We start from the raw sequence: 26,739 nt of genomic DNA, 5'->3' as shown, positions 1-26,739 counted from the left end.
ATACATTGAATTATAAATAAGTGTTTTGTTTTCATCATTATCCACATTAATACATACCTAGAACTAGTTATCCTATGGAAAAATACAGTTACAAACAGTGGGAACACTAGGAAGCTCCACCTCTTACTAGTCACCCAAATTTCTTGAAGAAAGTTCCCTATTTTCAAACTTTTTCCAGAATAACCTCTCAACTTTATGCATGGGTGTGGAAACTGCTCGGCAGGAGTTAACAAACCCAAGGTGACATGGTGGCCCTAGATTTGTTAAACGCTCCAGCACAGAGTCTGCCTTGTCACCGAAAAAAGAACATGTACATCGCTGGAAAATCCGAGTGCAACTATGTATGTAAAGAAGTTCAACACTAGTGTGAACTGTCCTCGCCAGGCATTCATTAATATCTAGACCAGCAGGGATAACATATTTGGCAAAGTCTTGTTCATCATGAATCATCTGAGCCAAAGAGGCCATGAGGGACCGCAGCAAGACCCGGCTGCCCATATCCCGCAAGACATGTATATCAAGCCTCTAAACAAACAGGATTAACCACCTGTAATGCCAGACTAGAGAAGGAAATCCTAATTGTGCGGGATGAATTGGATTCAACTTTACTAGATGAGGCTTGAACCACAAAGATTTCTGGAGTAGGATGCTTGGTAGGAAAATCAGGATCACCTAAAGCCAGCCTGAGATTCCTGGCCACCTGCCTATTTACCAATGGATAACAGGGTTTTGAACAAGTGGCCATCAGAGTATCGGTGAGGACCCTGCAGAAAGGGAGCAAAGGCTCAGAAGTAGCCCTCCCAGGTTTCAAAGTTTCTGTGCGGAACTTCGTTTTGGTCTCAACCGAGGGCAGCTGCAAATGCAGAACTTCAGATACTGTCCAGACCACCACTGCAAAGGAGGGATTTTCTTTCATCAGTGGCCCAAGTGGCGGGTCAAGCCCTGTCTCAGGACAGATGTCACGGCCTCTTGCAAATCCATGTAAAAAGCATCATCTGTGTAGTGAGAAGGGAGAAAGTCTTCACCATCATCATCTGCATCCTGGGTTCCACTTTGATCTGGAGTCTTAGTGTATGGTGAGAGTTTGTGCTTTTTAAATATCAGAGTGCAACATCAACCATTTGCAATCACACTGGAATTCATTTTTAGAAGTCATCAGAAGACTGACCAAACTGGGAGCAGAGCTTTGGATCTGTGTGGGAAGACGCAGAAAAAAAGCAACTAACCAGTGCACGGGGGAGGTTTATATGCAGCTACACTCCGTCACTTCTGGGGCAGTACGGGGGCACTGAGGAGCGATAAAGCAACACCTAGCAGCATGCAGGGGCACTGGCAAGGAAAGTGTCCAAATACAGCCTAGTTCTAGGCCTGGGCAAAGTTTTAGTTATGCTGGAATAATCAGAGTAATTTAGGTAATTACGCATTATCCCTGTGATGCACAATTACTGAAATTACATGATTATGCCAGCCTGAGTAATTTGGAGCAAACAGGCTACTGCAGGTGCACAAGAACAATGATCTAAGAGAGAGCGAGAGGTTGCTGGCTACTGTTGTTAGGGTTCAGTAGCATTTAGTGCTATTTTCGTACCACGAAATGCATCCTCTGAACCATTCTAGATGTGAGGGTGCATTTTGTAGTAAACAAATAAATAGTGCTAAATGCTGGATTGCATCTTTAACATAATTATGCAAAATTATGGGTATATTTTCTGTAATTATGCTGGAGAGAATGACATCAGTTATGCCCACCCGTACCTGGCTTTCTGCAAGAAAGCCATGGTGAAGTAGCCATCAGAAATGTCTTTAATAATAACCTGTTTGCCTGCAACAGTATGGCAGGAGATGTAAGGCTGGCCACACTATCCAATAAAGCACCCAAAGACTCTACTGGGCTAGGACTGGTGGAAGTAGCTTGGACCAGAGGAGCTTCGGTATCTTTCTTCCCCATCAAGAGCCAAAGGGGGGCAAAATGGATTCTGCAGAGGATTTTGTTGTTTAGCTAATGATTCTTTCTCCTTACATTTCTTTGGTTAGGCTCATCTCTTTTCCCCCACTAAGATTGTGACAGAGGCCCATGGAATTCCATGACAATTGAAAAATCTCTGAATATGCCTGGGTTTTTCAGATGGTCCAATGTTTCCATATAGACTTCCTACGTATTCCTCAACCTCCCGGGCAAACCTCTTCCCCTTTAGAACAGCAGCAGGTAATAGATAAAGCTCCTCTAAAGGCATTTCGAAATATAGGGCACTCTTTTGGTTAGAGACCTACTAAAGGAAAGTGATTGGATGGTGCATTTGGACTTTAAGGATGTTTACAAAGTTTCCCCTCCCTTTCTCAAGCATTTACTTGAGCTCTACTAATAAGCTCAGATTAGAAATTTCATAGACCTTTGGCATGTTGTCTACTCCCTTAAAGTTCTATCCTTTGATCCACTAGTAACACTGAACAGTCTCTCCACTTATTTTTCCAACCTCACTACAGATTTTATTGCCCAGTTTTCTAAAGACTCAAAATCACGTTCCGTCTCCCAATACAGCCCAATCTGTTACTCCACATCAAACATCTTCTGGTCTAACTCCAGGGACTGTTTCTCTATACAGTCTCCATCTCCATCTTTGTTTCCATCTCTGAAAACTTCAAATCCTGTAAAAGGTTCTAGAGCAACTATTTGCCTTGAATAAGCACAGCTAGATAGGAATCACATGCTAATCCTGATTCTTCAGAGCGATGCTGTGAATATGATAAGCTTGGAGAGACAAATATCAGCTTAGCTTTGGAGCCTTTTTGATTTACGCCTCCCACCAACTCCAATGCTACTATCAATGCACCAGGGGGAGATATTGCATCCAGATCCGACGTCACTACACTTGCATGCACAGCTCCTGAACTCCATGAGTTCTAGTATCTGAAGATCACTCCAGTATGTAGAGACATTCTTTCTAAATTGAGAGAGGACAGCACAAACAAAACATATCGACTTAAATGGAAGCGGTTCTGTTGTTGGTGTTAACAAAATAACTTGCATCCTTTATGAGGTCTCTCCAGAACAAATATTGCCTTATCTGCTTATGCTAGCAAAATCCGGCCTCGTGCATTCCTCAGTAAAAGTGCATTTAGCAGCAATTTTGACATGTAGACGTTCTTCAGACGCGGCTTCCCTTTGTTCATCACGACTAATTAAACAATTCATGAAAGGTTTATTCAGGGCTTTTCCTCCAGTAATGTTGCCCCCTCCAGAATGGCACCTTAATGTTGTTCTCTCACAATTAATGAAATCCCCGTTTGAACCTATCCACAAGTCAGACCTCAAGTTTCTTATGTGGAAGATAGCTTTCCTACTTGCGATCACTTCTACCATGAGAGTCAGTGAAATCCAAGCTTTCACTGCATAAAAACCTTTTCTACACTTCACTGAGGATTTCGTAATTCTCAAAACAAATCCAAAATTCATTCCTCAAGTTCCTTCTCAATTTCATCTCAATCAACCAGTTATTCTCCTGACATATTTTCCCAATCCAACATCACCAGCAGAAAAACCCCTCCACACGTTGGATGTAAAGAGATCTCTTACGTTCTATCTCCAACGCACTAAAACTTTTCGCAAGTCTGATCAATTATTACTGTCCTATGGAACTTGGCAACAGGGCACTGCAGTAACAAAGACAACAATAGCAAGATGGCTAACAGCAACCATCCAGTTCTGTAAATCCGCAGCAGGAAAACCTCTGGCAAAGTGGCCTGGAGCACATTCAACAAGGGCAACATCTACCTCTGCTGCTCTGTTTGCTGGAGTTCCGTTAGAACAAATATGCCATGCTGCAACCTGGAAGAGTACCCACTTGCTCACAAAGCATTACTGCCTTCAGTACACACATAGAAGTGATGCGGCCGTGTGTCAAGCAGTCCTACGCCATCTGTTCCAGTAAGGGGAGTCTCTATGGTAATCGAGAATCTTATTTCTAATACTGGTGATTCTAATCATTAATATTATTATTATTATTATTATCCAGCCGAACATCTCTAGATACACTTCCGTGTTTCTGTAACTACACAATAGAATTATGATATACGATGTAGAAAAGTCTCTCATACCTACCATCCGCTACGATTTTCTTATTCTACATCGCTAATACTGCTTGTTATTCTGATTCAAGCATGTGAATCTACGAAAGATCCAATACTGGATAAGAAAATTAGTTACCTGCAGTTATCCAGTATTGGTATCCTTCATAGATTCACATGTGACTCACCTCCCTCCCCTTAGAGGCTCCCTTCATTAACTAAGGATGTATAATTCACTGTAGTGCTGAAAATCTGAGGAATAGAGCCTCTCTTGGGAGTGTTTTAGAGGGTGCTTTCGCCTAACTAGTCATGCTGTAGGTTTGGTCCTTTTTATTAAAAAAGGACATGGATACACTAGCAGATTTAAGGCCTACTTTTATTGTAGCCTCTGTGGTTGTTGCATACTGCTTTATAGGATACCGTGGGACTCCCACTTCGACAACGGGGAAGATTCAAGCATGTGAACCTACGAAAGATACTGATACAGGATAAATGGGCTTTCTGACTGTGTGAAATGTGTGAATTTTTATTTTAGGACTTTTTCAAGTCTTTTTCCACCTCATGCACAGGACATAAAAGAATTGGATTAGAGTTTCAGAGTATTGACCCCAAATACAAAAATGTAGGCCCTCATTATGAGTTGAGGAGCGGATTTACTGCATATTTTATCATTAAATCTGCTCTCTACAATTTTAAGGTAGCACAACATTCAAACACAGATTTTCCAAGTGTGATTTTACCACACCTAGTACATCTGGGTCCGATTTTACCGGGCATGGAAATAAAATTGCTATTACTGTAGCAGTCAAGCCTTGATGAGGTGGTGAGGTGGTTAATTAGCAGTAATGAATATAACCTCCTCAGATCAGGTGGTGGATTTTTTTGTATAAACGTAATAATAATTATAACAATAGTGAGTATTGATTTTGAAGATGTCTTAAATTAATGTTTTGAGTTGATTGGTAAAAATGGTTTCATGAAAAAAAATATGTTCACTTTAACCCCCAAACACATTTATTCAAGAAACCACACCATGAACTTAATAGTTACAATTGAAAGCAATTCATGACTTTCAGGCATTTATGTGTACACTATACAGTCTCTTTCACTCTGCATCACTTCCATCTCCAGGTGATTAATTTAATGGTCTGCAGCTCTCATTGCAGTTACAACTAAAGCAACAGGACAAATAAAAAAAGGAGCACAGGAACCCAAAAGGCAAAACCCAATAGACAGACAAGAAGGTCTAGAATGATGAGGAGGTGTCTGAATCCTTTAAATACATCCAAGAAATATGTTTTTACTACCTATCGCCTTGACATGGACACTATCCTCAGCTTATGGGATGCAACAGGGAATGCTTCACCATCCATTACTGGAACAAGAACTACCATTCCATGCTTCAAAGAATTGTTGTCGCTAGTGCATGTTTTGCTTACAGAGTCACTGCAAGCTCCAGTGGGAAGTCTTCATGTCATGGCACAGCAGGGAATGGGAGCCATGCTCCAACTTGTATAACAATGCACTGTTTTCCTACTGACTCTCCAATAGTAAATGGTGCAAAGGCAGGCACTCACGTGCCACTTATACTACCCAGAGCACTTAAATGAATAGGAAGATGCAGCTTAACATAAATTTACAAGTAGACTTGAAGAAGAATATTTTCAATGCACTCACTTTCCTTTCATTTGGTGACCTTTTTAAGGCTTGGAGCATTTTCCAACCACTTAAAGTAAATTAATGAAATTGGAAAAATAGCCGGTTTTTAGTTACTCAATTATAATTCTGTGTCACATGTACTTCCTGGCCTTTCCGAAGGTGATGCTACACACAATGTGAATTTGGAAAATTGCTCCCGTATCCGTGCACGTGGGACAGACTATTCAGTGCTTATGATTTCAATGGAGATTTTCCTGAAGGAGAAAATTAACTGAACATAGTATATGTGCTCAGAATAAAGTATTTAAAAGTATCCCAGAAATATACCCATATGTGGGATTACCAATCATTTTCCAACTATACATATAAAAATGTAACAATGTACAATTAGGGTAATTGAAAAACAAAATCTGTCAAAATCTAACATCTCATTATAAGTACTGTATATATACACATCCCTTACATTTATGTGTAGGTATTTTGTGAAAATACCAAATATTGTTGCATTTTCTCAGAATCCTTGTAAAGTTATTGTGCCTTACTTGTCTCCTCTTCTCCACCAACCTCTGAAGTTCCAACAGTGCCCTTAATGTGGAAGAGATTGATAATAACACATACTGCCTCTTCCGTGGGCTCCATGTTCAGGACTGGGGGTGACACTCCTACTGTGACAAGATTTTCTTTTCTACGTTTTGCAAGGAGGTCTCTCACACTTCTTTTTAGGTCAATACATGTTCTTGCTATCCTACACTGATCTTGGCTGCATGGACACAGCATCCATCTTGTTGGTAATATTCGGCCACAGTCCTGTAATTACTTCTGTTTTGACTATAAGGCTATCTTTAGCCAAAACCAAAGCTCCAACTCTGAAAAGTGTGCTTGTTATTTGTAGGATGCTGGCTCTGTATAAACGATATCAAAATGACATAAAGGCCCTCATTACAACCCTGGCGGTAAATCCCGCTTTCCGCCGTGCAGAAGACCGCCAACATACCACTGCGGCCGCAGAATTCCGCTCCAGGTATTACGACCCACAGCTCGGAATCTGCCACAATACAGACACCCACACAAGTCTGCCCCACCAAAGGTCAGTGATAAACTGGCGATACCAAAACCGACACCGTCATGCCAACAGGAATACGCCCACAGTATCACGACCCACGAATCAACGTGGCGGTCTTTCAACCGTGGTATTCCATTGGCGTTACACACTGCTGCGCTCAAAATGCACACACATTTACAAAACACACCCACATTGGACAATTCGAAATACACACACCTGATACACATACACACACCACACCCACACACCCAATCCAATATAAAGCACACACCCACAAACGCTTACAAACAAAATTTAGAAAGAAGGCCAGAGAGAGAGACTACCTAAAACAACACCAGCATCCACAGACACACAACACCATCACTTACACAACATCCACGCATCTCAAACAACACACAAAAATACATCCCCTCCTACATCACAACAGACACCACCTCACACATCACCCACACCACATCATAGCACCTCAAAGACACCCCAGGTTCTCTGAGGAGGAGCTCAGGGTCATGGTGGAGGAAAGCGTCCGGGTACAGCCACAGCTATTCGGATCACAGTTGCAGCAGACGTCCATTGCAAGGAAGATGGAGCTATGGCGCAGAATTGTCGACAGGGTTAACGCAGTGGGACAGCATCCAAGAACACGGGATGACATCAGGAAGAGGTGGAACAACCTACGGGTGAAGGTACGTTCCGTGGTATCCAGACACCAGATTGCTGTACAGAGGACTGGCGGTGGACCCCCACCTCCTCCCCCACAACTAACAACATGGGAGGAGCAAGTCTTGGCAATTATGCATCCTGAGGGCCTCGCACGAGTAGCAGGAGTACTGGACTCTGGTAAGACATATCTTTACTACTCTATCCCCCATACCCCACCTGCATGCCATCACATACCCCCACCCTTACCCTCACACCCATCACCCCAACAACACACAGATACCCCACTAACACAACCCACACATCCCAAAACCAAGCCCTGCATGTAACACCAATGCATGGACACCCATTACCAAAGCATGTCCAGTACAGAGACTCACTCATGCCCCAAAATCACCAATCACACAAGGACCAAGCCAATAATGCGAGCACAGGAGTAGAGGGTCACTCACCCATTGCACAAGATGACACACACAGATACAATAACTATGTATTTACAACCCAACAGGACCCATACCCAACATCACCGGACAGGAGGTGCCAGACATATCCAGTCCCCCCACAGAAGAGGCCCACAGTGATGCCAGCAGCTCTGCACGCCTGGATCAAGATGACCAGCCCAGCCCATCAGGGACCTCGGGACAGTCGGTTCCCCTGACACAGTCACAAACCACCACAAAGCCTTCTCCCTCAGGAAACACCAGCACAGCACCCACCCAGCGGGCCCATGCCTCTGTCCCTAGGACATGTCAATCAGCAGTGTGTCCACCACTACAGGGAACCCAGGCAACCCCACTAACACAGGACGATCAGGGACCTGGGGGCAGTGGCAGTGGGCACACAGTTCAGGAGACAGAGGCACAGGATAACAGGGAAGCTGGGAGGACTGCTGTGTGACAGGGGGAGGACAGGCCCAGGAACCCACTCTCCACGAGGCACTCTCCAACATCATGGGAGCTTGCCACCATTCTCAGGAGACCATGGGCAAGGTATTGGCCAAGTCTCAGGAGACCCAGCAGCTGCAGGAGGAACACTACCTGGGGATCAGGGAGGACTTGAAGTCCATCAACAACACCCTGGTCACCATTGCAGGGGTGCTGACAGACCTTCTCAACACCAGGAGGGACGCAGTGGCACACCAATGGGCCCCTGACACTAGCGTGGACGATGAACAGCCCTCCACCTCCGCCGGCGCTAGTGAACAGGAGGCACTGCCACAGGAACAACAGGACACCAGCACCCCACCCCCTGCAGATGGAGAACCACCTGCAAACAGTCCCTGAGATCCAGGAACAAGACAGAGAACATTGCCAAGACCCCCGCCAGGAAATAAGACCCCCCTGAATGTCACCCTTCTGTCCCACTATGTCATCCTGTCCATCCTTAAACTGCCATTGCTCCACTTCCTATGCCCCTTTGGACAATCCACCTGTGAAACAATTGGACTGGACTCTGTCATGGACATACCTTTGCCATCACCCCAGCCCATTTTACAACCCCCTCCACTTATTTGCACAGGAATAAACACACTTGAATCACAAAACAATCTGGAGTCAGTCTGTGCTTTCACTAATGTGTAATTGCAACATCTCTGAAATATAGCAATGTCAATGTACTTGTGCACATACCAATGTTACACAGCTGTAGGCCAGGAGTAAACATAGCAGTGGGCACAAAGTGGGACCCAGATCTGTGAAATGGAAGGTCAAAGTGAAAAGTCAGTGTCCATACACTGAGTGAAAACGACATACTTATGCTAGCTCCGACAATAGTATGAGATGTGGGAAGCAGTGACATCTTCTTACCTGTGTCTCACTGGAAGTATTGCATGATGATGTTGTTTCGGTTGTCAATATCCTCTTCTTCTGCCTCCTCTTCTTCACTGTCCACAGGCTCCACAGCTGCCACAAGACCACCATCTGGCCCATCCTCCTGCAGAAAAGGCACCTGGCGTCGCAAAGCCAGGTTGTGCAGCACACAGCAGGCTACGATTATCTGGCACACCTTCTTCGGTGAGTAGTAGAGGGAACCACCTGTCATATGGAGGCACCGGAATCTGGCCTTCAGGAGGCCGAAGGTGCGTTCGATTATCCTCCTAGTTCGCCCATGTGCCTCATTGTATCGTTCCTCTGCCCCTGTCCTGGGATTCCTCACTGGGGTCAGTAGCCATGACAGGTTGGGGTAACCTGAGTCAGCTGCAAATGTCGAGGGACAACTGTTAGACAGACACTAACCGTTAATGACAACCCCATACCCAGACTCCTATGTCAACTGTATTGGGATCTTGGCCTCACCTATTAGCCACACACGGTGCCTCAGGAGTTGCCCCATCACATAAGGGATGCTGCTATTTCTCAAAATGTAAGCATCATGGACAGAGCCAGGATACTTGGCATTGACATGGGAGATGTACTGGTCTGCCAAACACACCATCTGCACATTCATTGAATGGTAGCTCTTCCGGTCTCTGTACACCGGTTTATTCCTGCGGGAGGGATAAATGCCACATGTGTCCCATCAATGGCACCAATGATGTTGGGGATATGTCCCAGGGCACAGACGTCACCTTTCACCGTGGGCAAATCCTCCACCTGAGGGAAAACGATGTAGCTGCGCATGTGTTTCAGCAGGGCAGACAACACTCTGGACAACACGTTAGAGAACATTGGCTGGGACATCCCTTATGCCATGGCCACTGTTGTTTGAAAAGACCCACTGGCCTGGAAATGGAGTACAGACAGGACCTGCACTAGAGGGGGTATCCCTGTGGGATGGCAGATAGCTGACATCAGGTCTGGCTCCAACTGGGCACACAGTTCCAGGATTGTTGCACGATCAAGTCTGTATGTGATTATGATGTGTCTCTCTTTCACTGTCGACATCTCATCACCTGCCCCAGCAGACGTGCCCTATGGAGGAGAACAGCGAGCAGAGAGTCATCCAACACTGAGGTATCACAATGTGTTATTTGCAGAAACGTTATTAATCCGCAATGTGCCGGTATCTGTCTGTATTCCCGGCCTAGATAGGTGTGACGCAGTTATTATCCATCCCATGTGGCCCCCTGAAATGGCGGCTGCCTGACCTGTAAGGTGGGACAAGGGGATATGATGATGTACGTCGGCGGTGACGGTACGCACCGGCGCGGACGTGACCGCTATTTTCTGTCTGTTCACTCACTTGATACCTGACCTTCAACAGGAGAGGACCTACACTGCAAGTGCTGCTGTGACCTGTGTCTGGAAGCGACGATGGCTACAGTGTCTGGGGAAAGGGCCCCTGCCTTCACTTCGGAGGAGTTGGAGAAACTAGTGGATGGGGTCCTCCCCCAGTACACGCAACTGTACGGTCCTCCAGACAAACAGGTGAGTACACTGTGAGCATGCTGCATGGGCAATGCCTGCTTTAAGTGGTGTGGATGGAAGATACATGGGGGGAGCTGAGGCCTTCATGTGCAGATGGTGAGTGTATGTCTGTCAGGGCATGGGGGGAGAACTGGTGGGCAATGAGTATGACGGTACGGACGGGTGAGTAATTTCCTTTCCCCCGTACCATTCCTCTAGGTCAGCGCCCACCAGAAGAAGGGTATTTGGCGTGCCATCAACAAGGACGTCCGTACCCTCGGGGTCAACCACAGACGGAGCACCCACTGCCGTAAAAGATGGGAGGACCTGCGCCGCTGGAGCAAGAAGACGGCGGAGGCCCAGCTGGGGATGGCCTCCCAACGTGGAAGGGGTGCCCGTCGCACCATGACCCCCCTGATGTCCCGGATCCTGGCGGTGGCGTATCCGGAGTTTGTTGGGCGCTTGAGGGCATCACAGCAGCCACAAGGGGGTGAGTACACTCTCATTCAGCTGACTCTGCGCGTATAACGAGGTGTCTGGTGGGGGAGGTGGGCAGTGGGTTCCCCTAGGCCAGGGCAAACTTGGTAGGCAAGGTCCCTTGTGAGGCAGGCTATGTGGCACCCCAACCCCACTAGTGGTAAGAGCCATCTACACCTAGTCAGGCTCCTATGACTTCCAGGTGTGCAGCAATTGGGCTTAGGCCTCGTACCCCATGGTCAGGTGAAAGTTCTAGGAACTGTTAGTGCATGGCGTAGTGCAGACGGCTGCTCCATGTGTGTTGTGTCCGCCAACGGTAGTGGTGTTGCATGCACTGAACATGTTTTTCTTCTGTCTTGACCCCCCCCCCCCCCTTTTTGTGGTCTCCCTGTTCTTGTGTGCAATAGCATCATCAGACAGAGGAGCATTGGCACCGGAACAGGAGGGAGCTGCAACGCACTTGGCCATGGAGGGTGAAGCAACGGAGTCTGAAGCCACCAGTGGGACGGAGGGCGAGGGGAGCTCCACGACGGGGACAGGAGCATACACCAGTGACAGCGACTCCTTCTCTGATGGGAGCTCCCTTGTGGTGGCGGGCACCTCTGTGCCCACTGCAACAACAGGTACAGCCGCCACCCCCCCTACCAGCACCATCCTCCCAGCGGCCACTCAGCATGTGTCCCGTGCCCGCTCACCCAGGAGGGTGGCCACCTCCTTTGCCAAAGGCACCTCAGGCCCTGCCCCAGTCAGCCCTGCTGCCCTCAGTGAGGAGGCTATTGACCTCCTGAGATCCCTCACTGTTGGGCAATCTACCATTTTCAATGCCATCCAGGGTGTTGAGAGGCATTTGCAACAAACAAATGCATACCTGGAGGGCATTCATTCTGGGCAGGCGGCCCAACAGAGAGCATTTCAGGCTCTGGCCTCAGCACTGATGGCAGCCATTGTCCCTGTGTCCAGCCTCCCCCCTCCAACTTCCTCCACCCAGACCCAATCCCCTGTACCTCAGCCTATCCCAAGCACACCATCAGACCAGCATGCACACACATCAACACACAAGAGTGGCTCAGGCAAACATAAGCACCACACATCCCACAGGCACTCACACAAGCACCATCCCCATGCAGACACACCAACATCCACTGCCTCCACTGTGTCCCCCTCCTCCTCCCTCCCTATCTCGTCTCCACTCACACCTGCATGCACTACATCCTCAACCACTACCTCCGTTACCAGCACGCCCATCACCACACACGTGCAATCACCACCCCCACTACCATTCACACATCCCCTGTGTCCTCTCCCAGTGTGTCTGTGAGCCCTCCACCCAAAGTACACAAAGGCAGGCACACACCCACCCAACAGCCATCCACCTCACAACAGCCTCTGGCCCATGCACCTTCACCCAAATTCAGCAGACGTACACCTCCTACAACCACTACCTCTTCCTCCACTCCAAAACCCCCTCCATCTTCCCATCCCATTGTGTCTAAAAAACTCTTCCTGGCTAACATTGACCTCTTCCCTACACCTCCCCCCGTCCTTCCCCTAGGGCCAAGCTTTCCAGGTCCCAGCCCAGCACCTCAGCCACCAAATCCCCAGGCACAGTGGTGCCAGCAACTGCGGGGTCATCAAGTGCGCCAGCCATCAGGGCTGCCAGTGTGCCACGTAGCGAGGGCAAGGACATTCCGCCACCTGCCAAGGTGAAAAAGGTGCCCACATCCCAGAGAGAGAAGCCGAAACTACCAGCCACCAAGGGCTCAACAAAAACCAAAGGGGATAGTAGCAAGACAACTGCGGCACCATCAAAGGTGGGGAAGGGCCAAAAGCAGAAGAGCAGGTCAGGAGAGGGCATCACCGCCGCCACAGACACCGCCGCAAGCACCGCCGCCACAGACACCGCCGCACACACCGCTGCACACCGCCACCGGCCCTGCAACGTACTTGGACAGTGGCACCACCGCTGACATGGCTACCGTCCCCAGTGGTCAGTCGTCCGAGGCTGGAGGAGAGTTCCTGGACCCTGGGCAGCTTCCATGAGGCATGACTTCCATCACTGTTTGCACCTGCTGGTGGAAGGCGAAGCCGCAGCAGTGTGGGGTATGTCGCTGCCTCCATGGCGTATCATGCTACCTGTACCTCGCCCATCTCGTGGCACGCACACCCAGGTGAGGGAATTGTACCAGCCACAATGCACGTGGAACACTCTGGGCACCATGCCCCCTCCAGAACCAGTGGAGAGATACATCCACTACCTCAGTCCTTGGCAGGAGGAAGCACTCTGGGCACAAGTCCCCCTCCAGAACCAGTGGAGAATGACATCCACTACCTCTGTCCTTGGCAGGATGAAGCACTCTGGGCACAAGGGTCCCTCCAGAACCAGTGGAGAATGACATCCACTACCTCAGTCCGTGGCACAATGAAGCACTCTGGGCACAAGGCCTCCAGAACCAGTGGAGAGATACATCCACTACCTCAGTCCTTGGCAGGATGAAGCACTCTGGGCACAAGGCCCCCTCCAGAACCAGTGGAGAATGACATCCACTACCTCAGTCCTTGGCAGGATGAAGCAGTCTGGGCACAAGGCGCCCTCCAGAACCAGTGGAGAGATACATCCACTACCTCAGTCCTTGGCAGGATGAAGCACTCTGGGCACAGGGCCCCCTCCAGAATCAGTGGAGAACGACATCCACTACCTCAGTCCTTGGCAGGATGAAGCACTCTGGACACAAGGCCCCCTCCCACTCGCACTGAGGTGATTGTATATTTTCGATCTGATGCCCCAGCAGTGTTCTCTCGGTTTCGAGTCAGGTATCTAGTGTGGGCTTCGCCCATGCATTTTGGGCCCAGTGGTCCATGGACAATGATTGGTACATTATCCGGACTTGTTTAGTTGGTGTACATATTTGTATATACTGAATTTTGACTATCTGATTTTTCATGATTACACTGTTTACAATAATTTCCTTTTGTCCTTGCGTTCTTCCAGGGGGTGGGGGGGGTGGGGGGGGGGTGTATATGTAATGTTGCTGCATGTATTTGTGTGTATTTTGTTGTGGGTGAGGGTGGGGGTATTGCGTGTGTGTGTCACTCTCTTTTACCCCCCTCCCCTGTGTTGTAGGTGCAGTACTCACCGTGATCGTCACCGCCGCCGCCGTTCATACTCCTGTTAGATGAGAAGATACACCAACATGGGCAGGACCTGTAACTCGGGCTCCATGGCGTCCTGGTTCCTCGTTGGGTGTCGAGAGATGAGTGTTTTCCCTTCTGTGTACTGTTTCCGCCGTGCTTTTGATCGCGTTGGTTCCGCCCCGGAAAAGGTGATGGATAGGCGTCTTGAAATACAGTGGGCGGTACTTTGTCTTCCGCCAGTCTGTTGGCGGTTACCACTGCGGTGTTTATTTCTACCGCCGTGGCGGTGGGAGTGTTAAAGTGGCTGTCTATGTTGGCAGTTTCCGCCATGGTCGTCATCCCATTTTTTTTTCCGCCGGCCTGTTGGCGGTATTACCGCTGCTTTAACACCGACCCCTAGGGTTGTAATGAGGGCCATAGTGTGCACAGAGTCCAGGGGTTCCCCAGAGGCTTAACAGAGGCTAAAGTAGATAATATTAATGCTCTCTTTTGTGGTAGGGTGGTCTAGCAGTTAGGCTTATCAGAGGGTAGTGCAAAGCATTTGTTGTACACACACAGACAATAGAAGAAGAACACACTCAATGACAACTCCAGACCAATGGTTTTTATATAGCAAAATATATTTTCTTAGTTTATTTCTAGAACCACAAGATTCAAGTTGCAGGTAAGTACTTCAATAGATTCATATTTCACACACATATCAATAGTACTTTGTTTGAAATCAATTAGTTATATAGTTTTTGGAATATTGGCAATTATCTGTTTTAAAGGTTGACAGTGCAATTTTCAGAAATAGTTCCTGGAGGGAAGAAAAGTTAATATGAGTTACAGGTAAGTACTCGACTTACAGTTCCAGTCTCCAGAGGTTAGGATGTCCACAGGTTGGGGTTCAAGTTAACCCCAAACACACACCACCAGCAACACGGGGCCGCCTGGATACAGAGGTCAAAGGCAAGCTTAACATTGGATCCTATGGAGGATGGGGGCACTCGGTTTCAGATCTGCTGGTAGGTAAGTACCCACATCCTCGGAGGGCAGACCTGGGGGGTTAAGAGGGCCACTGGGGGTGGGGTGGGGGGGACGACCCAAGTAGCCACCAAACACACGCCCTCAGTGGCACGGGGCAGCCGGTTGTAAACAGAGCGTTGGGCACCCAATCCTTTTCTATCAGGGGGCCTCGGGGGTCACTCAGACGCTGTAGACGAAATCAAGTCGGTCGACTGGAGCAAACCACAGGCTAGCCAGGGAGGAGGGTTGTCTGATGATGTAGCTGCACTGGAGATCGGGTTCTCCATGGCCTGGGTGCTGCTGATGCAGTGTGTCTTTAGGTATCAGATATCTTCGTCCGGAGCTTTCTCTGTCAGGGGGATCCTCAGGATTCCCTCTGTAGGCGTCGTGGATTGAGGGGTGGAAAGGTCAACCCGGGGGGCACTTGTTCAGAATCACCTGGGGATCCTGTCTAGTTGGTTGGGCCACCTGGACACGGGCTGTGGGCGTTGGGGTGCAGAGTGGTCAGGACTCACGCATTCGGAGTGAGGCTGGAGTCCTTGGTTGTTGCTTCTTCTTGGACAGGGCTGCTGTCCACAGGAGTCCTTGGTGTTTTTGGGTTCAGGGCAGTCCTCTGGAGCTTGGCAGAGGTCGTTGGTCCCACTGGATGTGTCGCTGGTCTTGTGCAGGTTCTTTGGAGCAGGAGACAGGCAAGTAGGGCTGCGGCCAAACCAGCTGTCGTCTTCCTTCTTCTCTGCTGGGGGTTCAGCTTAGCAGTCCTCCTCCTCCTTTCTTGCCAGGAAAATGACGAGCTGGGTTCAGGGAAGCCCTTAAATCCCAGATTTAGGGGTGTTTCAGGGGTCAGAGAGCAACTCCACTAGCTGGAGTGCCCTGGGGCACTGAAACCCGAGGCTTGACCCTTTGAGGCTCACCGCCAGGTTGCAGTTCCTGCAGGGGGAGGTGTGAAGCACCTTCACCCAGGACAGGCTTTGTTTCTGGCCACAGAGAGCACAAAGTCTCTCACCCCATAGGGTCAGACACTTGTCTCAAAGTGGCACGCTGGCACAGACCGATCAGTCCTGCATTACTAGTTTGGCTAACATACAGGGGACATCTCTAAGATGCCATCTGGGTGCATTTTTCAATAAATCCTACACAGGCATCAGTGTGGGTTTTTTGTGCTGAGAAGTTTGATACCAAACTCCCAGACCATATACTCAATATGGCTAAACTGCACTTACAATGTCTAAGAATGGACTTAGACACTGAAGGGGCATATTGCTCATGCAGCTATGCCCTCACCTGTGGTACAGTGCACCCTGCCTTAGGGTTGTAAGGCCTGTTACAGGGGTGACTTACCTATTCCACAGGCAGTGGATTGTGGGCATGGAATGTCGATGTTGTCTTTTTCTCCCCACTAGCACACACAAGATGCAATGGCAGTGTGCAAGGGCTTGGCAAGGGGTCCCCCAGGGTGGTATAATACATGCTGCAGACCCTGGGGACCTTCCCTTGACAAGGGGCCCTTGGCACCATTGGCACCTTTTCGAAGGGACTTATCTGTGTGCCATGGGTATATCAATAATGGAAACAAAGGTACAGATTTTGGGAAAGAACACTGGGGCTGGGTCCTGGTTAGAAGGATCCCAGCACACCATCAATCAGAGCTGGCATCAATATCAGGCATTAAGTGGGGGGTAACTATGCCCATAGTGACACTTTTCTACATTATTTATTTCTAAAGCCATGGTGCAAGGTTTCTGTAAATATTTTGAACAAAATGTCAGGTAAGACCATGGCTATTAATTAGAAGTTTACACTTTCCCTGGAAGAACGAAGAGAGAACGGCTGCCAATTGTTTTAACCACTCTATGATGCAGAAAGTGTGTTTTACCCTTTCAAATCACCAACATTTCACGTGCTAGCCTCACATAAACGATGCAGTTCCTGTCTAAAATGTGATTTTCCATACTTGGAATACGGGGTAAATCTGTATGCCATTTTAACACGCATGGTAAATGTGGGAGTTGAAAATTTGCTTGTGATTTTACTGGGTGAGATTCTGCACCTAGTAAAATCAATAACAAGGACCCGGAACAAGTGTGCAATTGCATCTCCCAGGCCTGGATTTAAGCTACAGTATTCATATTAACATGTGCAAATTCACCACATGGTAACAAAATAACTTGCAATGAGGGCCTTAATTGAATTCCAAAATACTGAGCAATAAACCAATGCAAAAAATTCAAACTCAAATTTGCACCAGAGAATAGGTGAGCATGCAAGGTTGAGAGAAAATAGGAAGGATTCAAGGAAATAGTATCTAAACAAATTGCACAACATTTTGTAATAGTTCTGATCATAATGCGAGCTCAAAATTCTCAGATCTACTCTCAAACAAGTTAAAGAGCAAGACAATGATGTCTAGTTAGAGTCCCAGAAGGAATCCCAAAAGTGATGTACTCTCGGGTAAGGAAGTTCCTAATGTGGAATAACCAGGGTAGTGATGATGATATTGCACTTCACTGACTCAGATCATCCAAAGTGCTTCTGTAACTGGAACTGTCATAACAAGATCATATGCACCTAAAGAACAGGAATGCTTTGATCTCAGTCAGTGGATCAAGAGTCTTTTCATAAAGCTTAGCATGTAATGCTAGTAAAGGTTCACTAAGGAACTCCACCCACTTTATGTCAACTGTATTTTTTGGATCAACAGCTAACTTACCTTGCAGTGCCCCCAAAGAAATGTGCTAAAGTGGGTGGAAGGCAGAACTATGTGTCTGTAGTACTTCGGTGGTGTGGCTACAGCACTACCATCTTAAAAGTATTAACAAGAGGAAGGTGTACACAATCTGAAAATAGAAAACGTTATTTTTGTATTTAGGTATTCCTAGGAAAATGTTCCTCAAGTAATCGTCTCATTTGATACATTCCTAATGGGAAATCACTAATTGAATTTTTACCTGTGATGATCCTTAATGTATGACTACAATAGTCAATGAACATCTTATGATGTCAAAATTGCTTTCTTCAACTCACCTTACTTCTTTTCCTATTTTGCCATTCAGTAGTTGCCGGATGTATGGAAGGACTCGATCCTCTTAAATTTAGACAGCTGTAAGCAGTGTTCTTCAAATCACTGAGTTTTTCTTCATTTGCAACATTCAGCAGTTGAGTAAGACAATCACCTAGCAAAATTAAAGTATTATAATTAGGAAACACATCACAAAAGTGTGAGAACACATAAAAACACAGCCCAAAGCAGATAGCATACAGAGTATTGGGAGAGGGAAGATTGTGTGCTTAAAGTGCCTTTAGTGGAGAGATGTCCGAGGCAGATCCCATGGCAATGGTGAGAGAATGGAGTCACAGGAAGTGCCATACGTAGCAGTCATACAATTGTGGGGGCAGAGTAGTCCAAGAGCCACAGGAGAGGCCAAATTAGCAAATGTGTGGGACTGAGCAAGAAAATAATTGAGGGTAGAAAACTGAGGGTCAGGGACAGTTCCACTTCTCTCCCCACACTTGCTTTTCACTTCACACCACAGGGAGCTGCACTGTCTTCCAAACACAGCAGCAGCTTCTCTGGGGATCCTGGTGTCCACTATTTCTGCACCTTCGTTGAGTGACATAACCCACAGAAACACAGAGGCCACTCCTGAGATCCCCTGGATGTGTTCACTAGTAGGAACACAAAAACATTTGGAGGAGAGAGCTCAGGGTCTTCCAGCCAATATGGGTTCAGGGTCCACTCCTATCAAGCCACACATTTTCCAAAATACGGGAAAGCAATTTGTTAAAGCCACCTTCATTAGCTGTGAACATCAGGGTGCTACAGCTCTGCTTACCCCACTATAATTTCATTTCTTTTTCCAATAGTCACAGGGCATAAAGGGGCTACACATACTCCAACTGTGATAATCTGATTCTTTTACCTCTTGTGCCTTGGAGCCACCTAACCACTGGACCAAAACCGAGCAAAAAGGGCACCCATCTACTTTTTTGTCAGAATAGCACAACAGATCAGTCCAAGGCTTCCCTCAGGAAAGTGGTGTCATCAAAAAACCATGAACTCAACAGTGAACATAATAATACTCAATAAGTCTACCAATTCAGTCAGTGTCTTTACATTGAAAAAGTATTTTAATTCACATACGGCTGAATACTAAACATAAGATCACAAATGTACATAATTAAAACCAGACTTCAGTAGCCCCTTCTGAACTACAGACATGTTTAAGAAATGTGTGTGTCCATGTTAACAATGCAAAATTGACATACTGCATTTGTGGCAGAGGTACACTGTGTAGCACCTTCAAACAACATCTCTGAGTAGTGAAACAGCATTAAAGTGAAGACTGTAGGAAGTGTAAGCAAGGCCTGACTTCTGCAAGTGAAGCAGATAATAGGCAATGTGTTGGACCTCTGCTTTGTCCAGGAAGACAGTAGTCACAAACCTTTTCCATTTGGCTGCATAACATGCTCTGGTTGCAGGCCTGCACTCCTGTTTAAGGATGGACATACACTCTGAAGGCAGATTAAGTTACCCAAAGTCTTTTTGTGAGGTTATTTTAGTTTTTATGCAGGCAAATGTATTTTAGCTTGAGTCTGAGGCTTGTGCCCTCTCACCAAGTCACTTGCCATTCTATTCACTCATTTTTTAGCAAGGCTTAATCAGTTGCCTTTCCATGCAGAATTGTTACTAATTTCTCTGCATAACATTTCACCCTGCGCTCATTCCAAGGTTATACACAATAGTTTATTAAGTATTGCCAGTCCAGAGAGTGCAATGTCTACCATACACAAACAAGACGCATTATCATGTCTGGGCAGTTCTCGGAACAACAAAAATAAAATAAGAAACTGCCCGAAAATAAGGCAGAGGGGATATTCCAGCCAGCTAGCCATTTCATGCTGCACGTCGTTGCAGTTTCTGCTGAAACCTCATGCTTTGTCTACATTGGACTGACTGACAGCAGACTAACACAGGTACATTGATTGGTCTTCCTTCCCGGGACTAGATGGGTGGATTAAGGCTACCACTGCTATTGCTCTCATGTAGAAACTCAGTAGTGTAGAAAGGGATATTAGGGACACTACTGGAACAATATGGTGGTAGTCTTCCTGTGTTTCACTTTCCTGGTCACCGCTGTAAGTGTTGTGTTTCATTATCCTCATAATCGCAATTGATGCCTTTTTACGTAAAACACAGTTGCTTCACTAAAACCTACTGAACTAACATCCTGCTTCTGTTTGTCTCTGCATGTATGAGACTTGTATATCTGAGACAAAGGGGTACAATATGTTCTACCACAACTTCCCTGAAGAATCTGAGTGTCATGCGATAGGCTGCCACAAATCACTTCAACCTTTGGTATTGGTGAAGTGCTGCTAGCTAGATTGAAGGGTTAGGCCGACAGTTGTCACGCAGTGTGGGGTCAGACTCAGTCCCCCATATTCAGGGGTGCTGCTGCCCCAAATCCAGCAGTTTTGTTACCACAACGGGAGTTTATCACATGGCACTGCCAACATTGGTTAGGCACTGCCTTCACAAACCTCCCAAGTATCTCTCTCTCATTTCATGCAAAAGGCACCTTAATGACCTTATACAGAGATGTCCATAGTATTAGGGAATATCCTCCTCAGCTAGATAGGTAGTACCTATTTGACTCTCTAGGTTGTTCAAGCTTGAATCTTTAAAAGGAAATCCCCAATTGGTGTGTCTATCTCTGAACTGTTGAATTACATTTTTTTTTAAATGGCAAAACAAAATAGGGTAGTAATTGCAGCGAACATAAAACTCCCTTTCACAACACTTTTTTTCAATAATGGTCTCACAGATGTGGGAGGAGCGGTTACATTTCTTGTTGAGGCTCACAACGCATACAAAACAGAGATTTTTTACTCTTGGGTCACTTTTCCAGCAGCAGATGGGAACACACACATATTTCATCACTATACTCCAGCAAATGCACCCGCACAACATAGACCATATGTTTATTTAGAACTACATCTATCTTATCAAGAACACCAAAACTGGCATGATGGTGCACTACCCCAGGTTCTACAGAATGTTAGATTAGGTTCTTTAAGCAATGATAGACCTACATGGCCAGAATCAGCCACCCATACACTACACCATAATGCAGGTGCAATGCCTGTAGCAGAAGTACTTCAACAGGTAAGCCACAATTACAAGGTAAATCAAACAAACACTCTACAAAGCAAGCAGCCGAGGGTTCTAAAACAGTAGGATGAAAAAAAAATTTGGGATAATGTAAAACAAAGAGGAGAATCTTCGTTATTGGAGACCTCAGAGAAACGATACAACTTAAGAAATAGAGATAGTTTAAAAACTCTTCATAGATATCAATATATTGATACACGCCAATCTCATTCCTTTCAGGGCTCAACAGACAAACAGAGTGAGAGAGGAGGGCGTTCCAAACAAAGCGAGTATGTGAAACCAAGAAAAGATTCATTACAAACATCTTAACCTTCCATAAAAGAGGAAGAAAAATATCCCCAAGAAAAAGCACAGTTTAAATAAAAAAAAAGGTAGCAGGAATTCCTACCAGAAATGCCTCACATAATGAGAGCCCTACTAAAGAACAGGTCATGGGCACTGACTCTACCAGACAGCGCGGCAGTGGTCACAATAGTTTGCCAGAATCTTCAAGGGCTTCTGAATATGACAGTAACTAATGACTTTTTATAAGTCGAAACTGAAGACATGCGCGTCTCCCCCCCAGATAGGGTCTACAAAGGCAATATACTACTTGAGGAAAACATAGAGCACAAAATTAAGGTTATATTCTGGGAAACATTATCATTGTGTTATGACATCCTATTGGCAGAAAACAACTGGCCCCTAGAATTTGTTCGTAATCTCCCACTAAGAGAAGATGCCATTGAGCCCTCTTTCTCGGTCCTTGTTCCTGAAGAATTAAGACAGGTTTATGCAGTAGATGGGCATTGGCACAAGCCCCGGTGCTGAATCGCAACCATGTAGAGTGGGATAAAGACTCCTCCTATCACATAATACTGTTAAGATCGACACCATTACCACCACCACCACAATACCTTATTAAACATGAAGCTAAAGCACCAGTGAGAGAAATACTCATACAACTACCAGGGTATAACAGAACTCTGCCCATCACCAATAAACAACCCTTTGTTCCCCATAGCTAAGCTGGACCATTTATATAGAATAGTCTTAGATTACAAATACTCAAATAGTCACAGATGCACATTTGCTATACAAAATGCACAGAGCACAGCACTTAACAACAATTTAGTGCGCAAAAAATACAAAACAACCTTGGATATTCAGAACTTGTTTTCTGCCAAAATATAGCGCCTGAAAGCAGGGATTTGATCGCCTTCAGCGCATTAGACTTGCAAAGGAAATTTTGTTGACTTCCACAAGGGCATAATAACAGCCCTGAACTGTTCTCAGCATCTGTAACATCCATATGGCATGACATTGACCTTGAGGCGTTGTCCTATGTAGATTTACCTGACAGATGACAACCTGGTCATACACCTAAGATGGGTGGACCGCATTATGGTGGGTATTGCTAAAATAGGCTACAAGTTCAATTTCAAGAAAACAAAAATTTCCTTTCTCAGTGCCCTGTTTTTTTGAGGATACGAGTTATCAGATGAAAGAAAGAGCCTGGTGCCTCACTTGCTAGAAAAGTGTCTGCAATTACAGCCATCAAAAAGCTACAATCATTATTGGACTTTTTTTTTGGCAGAGCTTACATTCCAGATTATGCACAACGCATAAAAACACTTTGGGGGTCATTCTGACCTTGGCGGTCCATGACCGCCATGGCGGAGTGCGGCGGAAGCACCGCCAACAGGCTGGCGGTGCTTCCTGGGTGATTCTGACCGCGGCGGTAAAGCCGCGGTCAGAAAAGGGGAGCCGGCGGTTTCCCGCTGGCCCAGGGAATCCGCCATGGCGGCGCTGCTTGCAGCACCGCCATGGGGATTCCGAGCGCCTTCCCGCCAGCCTGTTTCTGGCGGTGTCCACAGCCAGAACCAGGATGGCGGGAACGGGTGCCATGGGGCCCCTGCACTGCCCATGCCAGTGCCCCACAACAGGGCCCCACAAAGATTTTCACTGTCTGCTGTGCAGACAGTGAAAATCGCGACGGGTGCCACTGCACCCGTCGCACCCCTTCAACTCCGCCGGCTCCATTCCGAGCCGGCTTCATTGTTGAAGGGGCTTTCCCGCTGGGCCGGCTGGCGGTCTTCTGGCGGTCGCCCGCCGGCCCAGCGGGAAAGCCGGAATGGCCGCTGCGGTCTTTTGACCGCGGAGCGGTCTTTCGGCGGGAACCGCTTGGCAGGCGGCGACCGCCGACCGCCGCGGTCAGAATGACCGCCTTTATGATTTGATACGTCCAGACTTTTCAGGTAAATATTGGGCAGTTGAACACACACGGATTCTCAGAGAATTACTGAAGGACATGCTTGAAGCAAAACATTTACACACATATGATAACAAAACAAACTTTGTCATCAGAGTAACAGATGGTGCCATCTGATTCCCCTATGCAACATCCAATGAAGGTGATACCGTTCCCATAGTACATAAATCACATTTATATTCCATGGCTGAACAACGCTTACCTCCCACTGAAAAAATTCTGACTGCTGTTCAGACGGTTGTCATAAAAGAGACCTCTGGCCCAGGGGAAACAGATTGTTTTTGTGACCCCAATCCCAGCCTCAGAGGCTGTCACAAAAGCCAGCGTTCCAAATGTAAAAACATTACATTCTCAATGGATTCAATGGGCAACATCTCTGACAGCCACTGATGTCGATTATGTTTTTGATCCAAAACTACAGACCGAAGAATTCCTTCAATATGAACTTGAATACTCAACACCGACAAACATTTTGCCTACTGATCAATTCTAAATGATCATCTACACTGATGGTTCAGTGCAACCAGCAGCAGGCACCAAACAACAATATTCCGCTGCTTGTGCAGCTCTGAGCGGATGCATGAGGGATGGCAAATTCTACCCTCAGAACACATACACGCAGACCCCAGAGGACTGCACGGCACAATTGGCAGAGCTTAAGGCTCTAATATTGGCACTGGAACATGCAGATCCTGAACTTTTAACACTCACTGCGTGTGATTTGTATTACTGTATCCAGTCCTTCAATGAATACCTGCATTACTGGCACTAGAATGGGTTCATAGGTTTAAAAGGGAACACCATGAAACACGGACTCCTGTGAGGGAAGATAGCAGATCTAAAGGAGACGCTACCAAATACCCATGTAGTACATACAATGGGCCATCAACGTGTAGGAATGCACGTTACCAGGAACACACTGGCTGATGAGGCATCCAAGTCAGCAGTCGCCTCAGCTTCTGTTGCTGAAGTTACTTATTCTAGGGCGAGGTTGGATAATGAAACACTGGCTGCTGGGAAAGTTTCGGCTGACAACAAGCCCTTCCTGAAGTGTACCCCGCCAAATATTCCTACCAGCTAAGTGACCAAAATATTGCATTTGTGACAATACCAGGGATGGGTGATTGTGTGATCCCCAACCAAGACCAGAGATTAGCTCTAGGAAAAGCAGCGCATGAAGGAGTTGCTTCCGCCCATGCAGGTGTGGCAGCTACAATTTCATTATTTCAGAAATGCTATTGGTCAGGTCTTGACAAACTGGCCAGACAGTATGTCTGTTGTTGTGATATCTGGCAACAAATAAGAGAGTCCACCACGAAATGCCACCGCGGACACCCCTCCTAATTTCCAACAAACCACTAAAATATGTGTACCTGGACTGCTGTGGTCCCCTCGCACCTGATGGTACGTACAAATACAACTTAGTCACTGTTGATTCTAGCACCAGATTTCTATGGGTACGGCCACAAAAATCAGCTGACAACTGAACTATTATTAAAGATTTGTGAGTCTTTATTGGGACATATGCAGTTGCAGCATTCCATTTGGACCAGGGACCTGCCTTTGCCTCCGGGGTAGTCAGGGACATCATGGCCACAATGGGTGTCCATCTCCATTTCTAATCTCTGTATCATCCTGAGGGAAACGTGGTGGTGGAGCGGAAAAAATGAGACTTAGAGCAATTCTTAACAGCATAGGTACTAGAAACAGGTTGTAGTTGGCTTAGCCACCTGTATGGAGCCCAGACAGAACTCAATAATCTGCCCAGATGATCTTTGGGAGGGCACACCTCATATGAGGTCCTGTTTGGCATACCTATGTATGTCCCAGATCTTGCTGGCCCTGGCGCAGTGCTGGCAGACACACCTTTTGACATAAATAAACGTGTCACTGTCTTGCAGGAATTACAACAGTTCAGTGATGAAAACTTATCTGCATGTGCCACCACCTTGGGAATGAGGGATTTACCACCAAAATCAACTGGCTGGATTCCAAAAGTTGGAGAGCTAGTGCATGAAAAGATTGCTGTAAAAAAGAAATATGGTCCTGCATAACAAGCACCGGTTCCAGTCCTGGGAATACACGGTTACAGAACTGTCATTCTACCACCGCTGCCTGGTTCTATAGAAAACAGTTTTGTGTCCATTGACACCATGTGGCCAGTCCTGCACAGTAGACCACAAGGACTCTTAGGCACTTACCGAACCCCTTTCACCACCAGTCAGGATGTGTCTCTTTAAAATGTAACCAACAGTGGTGAGACTTCCCTGAGTTTGGAGTTGGTGGGGTGGAAAATGAACTTTTCTTAGTACCTATCTCAACATCATCCACAAGAGATGTAAAAAGTTCTGAGTTTTTTTCTCTAGTTCTACACAAACGGATAAAATGGCTTACTACGAACCACCACACAATACATCTGCCAGTTCTCCTCCGATGTTGGTTCCAGTCTTTGCATGAACGGCTTCTGGATATTGGGCTGACATCAACAACTCTTTTTAACATTTTTCAGCATCTTCAACTTCACTGTATGAAAAGCAACTGACTTAAAAATAACTATCTGATTCATCCATGGAACTATCTATGGGTCCCGTTAATTGTGCTTGCCTTCCTTCTTTGGATTGGTTTTGTCATTGTTTTCTTTCTGCTGATACATGGTCACTATCTTCCTGAACGCTCTGCTGTCGAACTAGTGGATGAGGTTTTGAAACTTTACCTATCCTCACATAAGCTCCAAAGGGACTTGTCCCTAGTAAACATTTCAACTATTCCAATTCCTGTTAGGATTGTTTGGGACAAAGTTCCATTTGATATATTCAGGCTGGTGTAAGTGGTTCAAATTCCATATATATTAAAAGTTTTAATGAATGATGTATTAACACCTGGGATTGTTTCTGATGATTGGGATGTGAAAACA

At 46.6% G+C, this 26,739-nt stretch overlaps 1 protein-coding gene across 4 annotated transcripts in view; it reads right to left on the bottom strand.

The window, feature by feature from the left end:
• The window catches only part of ACD (ACD shelterin complex subunit and telomerase recruitment factor), a 501,602-nt gene that overhangs the window by 273,204 nt on the left and 201,659 nt on the right, over window positions 1-26,739 (bottom strand). For all 4 annotated transcript variants that reach the window (XM_069217682.1, XM_069217690.1, XM_069217698.1 and 1 more), the window contains exon 9: window positions 18,427-18,575. In XM_069217682.1, coding sequence (XP_069073783.1) covers window positions 18,427-18,575 — 149 coding nt within the window. The remainder of the gene's footprint in view (window positions 1-18,426; window positions 18,576-26,739) is intronic.

The sequence above is a fragment of the Pleurodeles waltl genome, chromosome 2_1 (genome assembly GCF_031143425.1).
Source record: "Pleurodeles waltl isolate 20211129_DDA chromosome 2_1, aPleWal1.hap1.20221129, whole genome shotgun sequence".
Lineage (NCBI taxonomy): Eukaryota > Metazoa > Chordata > Amphibia > Caudata > Salamandridae > Pleurodeles > Pleurodeles waltl.
The sequence above is the reverse complement of the archived record's forward strand: the minus strand, read 5'-3'. Positions and strand labels throughout refer to the sequence as shown.